Here is a 4766-nt window from a genome sequence, read left to right as displayed (position 1 = left end):
AAAATAAGAGAAGAAAAGAAACAAAGTTTTATTACAAAAACCTAACCCTTTTAAAACACAGAAACTAGATGTTGAGTTTAAAGAATGGACAAACTAAAAACAATGTCATTTTATATGTAATAGAGAATGTTGTTGAAATCTTATCTCAATTACATCAATGATGAATTTTAGAACACCAAGTTCATTTTTCACACACAGAATCAAGTAGCGGTATTGAATAATACTTTGTTCTAGAAGACAACTGAATGACTCACTATGTTATAAATATGTATATCATATATCAGTAGCCTACCACTAATGTTTAACTGGTCAAAAGTCAAGCAGCGTATGACATGTCCATAAATATTTTGTCCTTCATATTAAGAATAATTTAAAATGGAAACCCACCTACCCCAGCAACTTCCTGCTTCCTGAACCCAAAACCCACCACAGTCAATTTATATCTTCATTCCCTTCTTCTCTTACCATTTTATTTCATCATACATTGAAGAAAAGGAACAAGAACAACAATCTTATGGAGGGTCTTCTGCCTCTGGTTTACAAAGCAATCAAGAGAAACAAAACTCGAAGTCAATATGAGTGTCTCTCATCAGGATCTGCTCTCAACTACAACATCAGCATGGCTGAGATGTACCCTCAAACACAGGATCAAATCCTTCAGAATCAGACACCACCCAACAAAGTGTTTCACCGTCATCATGAAGATCTTCACAAATATGCTCACCGCCGACATAACTCTGTTGGAGATTTCGGTAACGGTTTCCAATCCACCCAGATGAGAACAGGTGTTGTTTCCACCCCTTCAAACAAACTCGTTAGGTTTAGGAGTCAGAGAATGTTTTCATGTATTACTGGTGTCTGAGGTTGTTTTCTGCACAATGTTTTCATGCATTAATTCAGACCGTGTTGTGAATCTTAATTGTGTTACTTAGATTTCACTTTGCAAATTGATTTCATAGAATCGAGGTGGGTGAAAATCTGGAGTACAAGTTGTGTACATGGAAAGAGATTTTCTATATATATATATGCTTTTCTTTGGGCATCGAGATTCTTCGGTTCATCCATGAGTGATTTGAAGCTCTTCCCCTTTGTCTAGGGGAATGAATTGTAAAGTTTAATTTTTTAAATATATACTTTTGGAGTTTATGAGAAAAAAGAATATTACTATTTGTTTTATACGAAATAATTAAATGAATGGTAGATATCTCTACGCGGAAAAACTTGCTGGCATTCATTGTCTTCGTTTATAAGTGGTGAGAAGTGAAATACTTGGAACTTAGATAGCTGCTGGGGACAGGTTCTCTGAACTTTTCAAACATTAAAAATAACATCAAATTCTAAAATGAAAGAGAAGGAAAGATGTTTACATTGGATGTTTGAAATTCAATTTCTAATCTACATACTTTTTTCTAACTTTGGATGATTGCGTATCAACACTATAGAATAACTATTTGTCTCTAGAAAAAGTTCATACCACTAATGCAAAAAAAGTTTTTTATACTTATTTTTGAGTAATTATAAGTAGGAGATATAGAAAGTTTATCACTTTTTAAACTGGTTTTAGAAGAGGTGTAAAAGGTATATTTTTTTTTACCTGATATGCCTATAACATTTTATACCTAATATTGTGATAACAGGTGTAAAAGTTAGTTTTTTTTTATACCTTAGTACTCTAACAAGTATAAAAAATGACTTTTTTTTAAAATATTTAATCGGTATGTGGTATAATTGATATCTTGTATAAATTCAATCTCAAAAGTACGGTCTAAATAATCAATAACAATTTAAATAATCAATAACAATCAAAATAATCAGTATTGTTTATATTATTAAGGCATCAAAATAGTTCTTCAAACTAATATTCACTTGATGAAGTTTCTAAATATATTTATGGTTTAATCATTCTAATAGTCCCTATTTTTTGTGATTTTTTTCAATTAGTTCCTTCATTTTTTCTTTTTCTCAATTGGATTCCTATTTTTGAAAAATGAAAGCAATTAGTCACTATCGTTAGTTCCGTACTAACACCATTAAAAAGGGTGACAAGTGTCAGCTCGTGATTTTTTTGAATTTTTTAAATATATTTTTAATTATTTTTATTTTATTTTTTAATTTTTTTTTTAAAAACAAAATTTGTCACGTGTCAAGTTGACATTGTGCCACGTAACAATGACAGTGTGAGGTGGCACTGACAGTGCCATGTGTCACTGTCAAACCACGTGTCATTGCTTTTGTTTCAATTTGATCCCGTTATTTTTATTTTGTTCCAATTTGGTCCTTGTATTTTTATTTTATCTCAATTTAGTCCAAATTTTTTTAAAAATTTAAAAAAATTTGTTCCTTCCCAACTAAAATACGGTATGTACATTTTCCAAATTTTTGTCTTTAAATTTGTTTTTGCTAAGCAAATTATTAATAATGATGTATTTCAAATCGAAATACTTAACTCTAGAAACTTTTTATGAATTGTTGAGGAAGTATTGGAGAAAAACAAAATTGTTTAATTTTTTAAAAAAATAGGACTAACTTAAACAAAATAAGAATACAGGGACCAAATTGAGACATATTAAAAATATAGGGACTAAATTGAGACAAATCTAATGCGTTGTCTGATAGTGACACGTGGCACTATCAGTGACACGTGACACTATCAGTGACACGTGACACTATCAGTGCCACCTCACATTGTCATTGCTACGTGGCTCAATGTCAACTTGACATGTGGCAATTTTTTTTAAATAAATAAAAAAATTAAAAATAAAAATAAAAATAATTAAAAATATATTTAAAAAATTCAAAAAAGTCACGAGCTGACACGTGTCACCCTTTTCAACTGTGTTAGTACGGAATTAACGATAATGACCTAATTGCTTCAATTTTTCAAAAATAGGGGTACAATTGAGAAAAAGAAAAAATGAGACCTAATTCAAAAAAATCACCGAAAATAGAGACTATCAGAATAATTAAACCTATATTTATCTATCATACTTAATTAACATGGTTACACATAGTTTCTAAACTCAAAATATAAAAAGTGCAGCTTCTTGTTTATGCTTCCCACTAGTGTCATCGATTATATATAAGGTCACAATTTTCGTTCTTGAATCTTTCTACTTCTTCCACAACAATCTTCACAGGATCTGATTCCATATAGCTGAAGAAAAAGAAATTACTTGAGCATGACGACCATGATGACCATGGGAAATGAAATGCAATTAACAAAATAGAAGCAAGCAGTTGTCATGAATGACAGATGAGAAAAATAAAACGAAAACGAAAGAAATTGCAAGATGAATCCAAATAGATCATTGGGAGAAAGACAAAAAAAAGGAATTCTTTTAATTATTGGTTTCATGCATTTTTTTATGTTCGTGAAATTGTATGGCATGCCTGAGAAACACATTGTCCAGAGGTAATGACCAAAACCTAAGTATAATACATAAAAAAATATGATTTCATTTTTTTTTTTAAAAAAAACATATATATCACCATCCAGTATAGGGATAGTGATAATGACACATAAAATAAAATAACCTTTGTTTAAAGATCGTTGCCTCACGGGTCTGGGTTCAGCAAGGTCTGGGTTCAGCACATCCAATAAAAAGGTCGTTGCCTCACGGATCAAATTCCTTTAATAAGTAAAAGAAATATATATATATATATATATATATATATATATATATAAACAAGATTTCCAATTCTCATATAACAAAAAAAAAAAGCATGCAAGCGGTTCCTACATCAAAGTTTAAACAAATCACTTTTAGTTGAAGGTAGAGGAAACTATATTAGCGTAAGCAATAGAGTTATTGTTTCGGTATGTAGGTAAGACTGAGCTGCCCCAACTCGTACGCCCAAGATATCTTCACAGATATCGAATGGTGGTGACTTGCAAAGAAACACTCCGACGTTCAAGTTAACTAGGTCACTAGGAGATTAAGTGAATGTAATCGGATCAAAAGTGAAATATCTGGTTATTGATTTTGTATTTATAGGTCTCATGCCCATAATTAACATTAACTATCGGAAAATGTCATATCTTCTGTTTCCTTTTATATGATATCTGCCCATTAAAGTCATTAAATGTCCTTTAACGCTGCTTTCAATACCCCTTCTCGCCTTCAACTTCAGCCGACCGGTCCTGATCTCACTATCCTTTCTCACCTTCGACTCCATCCGACCAGTCCTTAATCATCCTTTATACCAAAATCCGGATCGGTCAGTCGATCACCTTTCTACACTACATAAGCCCCCAAGCCCCAAGCGGTTTCACCAGCGAAGGGGTTTATTAAGCCCCAGAACTCGAACCGTTGGAATCGTTCGTTGAGTAACTTGGCTAGTTATATGGATTGGATTCGAAACGTTATGACTTGTCGTCCACACGATGGAATTATAACGGAGGGTTGAGATCATATTGCTAGTCAATCAAAGTGGGTTACCGAAGAGTCATGTCTTTATAGGCCTTGGATCTTGCCTCAATGGATGGTTGCGAGAGCCCATGAAACCGCCTTTCACGGCTATAAAAAGGTGGAGGGTCCCTCCTCATTCACGTTGTTTTCTATCTCAGATTCTTCTTACCGATCTTCTACAATCTCAAGGTAATGTCTTCGTCTTCTTGGTCTACCGATGAGTCTGGGGATGCAGGTCGGGGGTACGCTGATGACGCAGTAGCTTCGTCTTCATCATCCGAATCTTCAACTAAAGCTCTTCCGGTTCTCCCGGTCAGAACGAGGTTCCTTATGAAGATATTGAGTTTAATGTAAATA

The 4766-nt window shown here is 32.9% G+C and overlaps 1 protein-coding gene across 1 annotated transcript; it reads left to right on the top strand.

The window, feature by feature from the left end:
* Nucleotides 1–294: 294 nt before the first annotated feature.
* LOC106761507 lies at nt 295–1220 on the top strand. Its single transcript, XM_014645063.2, has one exon. The coding sequence runs from the start codon at nt 515–517 to the stop codon at nt 860–862; it is 348 nt and encodes a 115-aa protein (XP_014500549.1). The 5' UTR covers nt 295–514; the 3' UTR covers nt 863–1220.
* Nucleotides 1221–4766: the final 3546 nt, after the last annotated feature.

Source organism: Vigna radiata, chromosome 5 (genome assembly GCF_000741045.1).
Source record: "Vigna radiata var. radiata cultivar VC1973A chromosome 5, Vradiata_ver6, whole genome shotgun sequence".
NCBI lineage: Eukaryota > Viridiplantae > Streptophyta > Magnoliopsida > Fabales > Fabaceae > Vigna > Vigna radiata.
The sequence above is the reverse complement of the archived record's forward strand: the minus strand, read 5'-3'. Positions and strand labels throughout refer to the sequence as shown.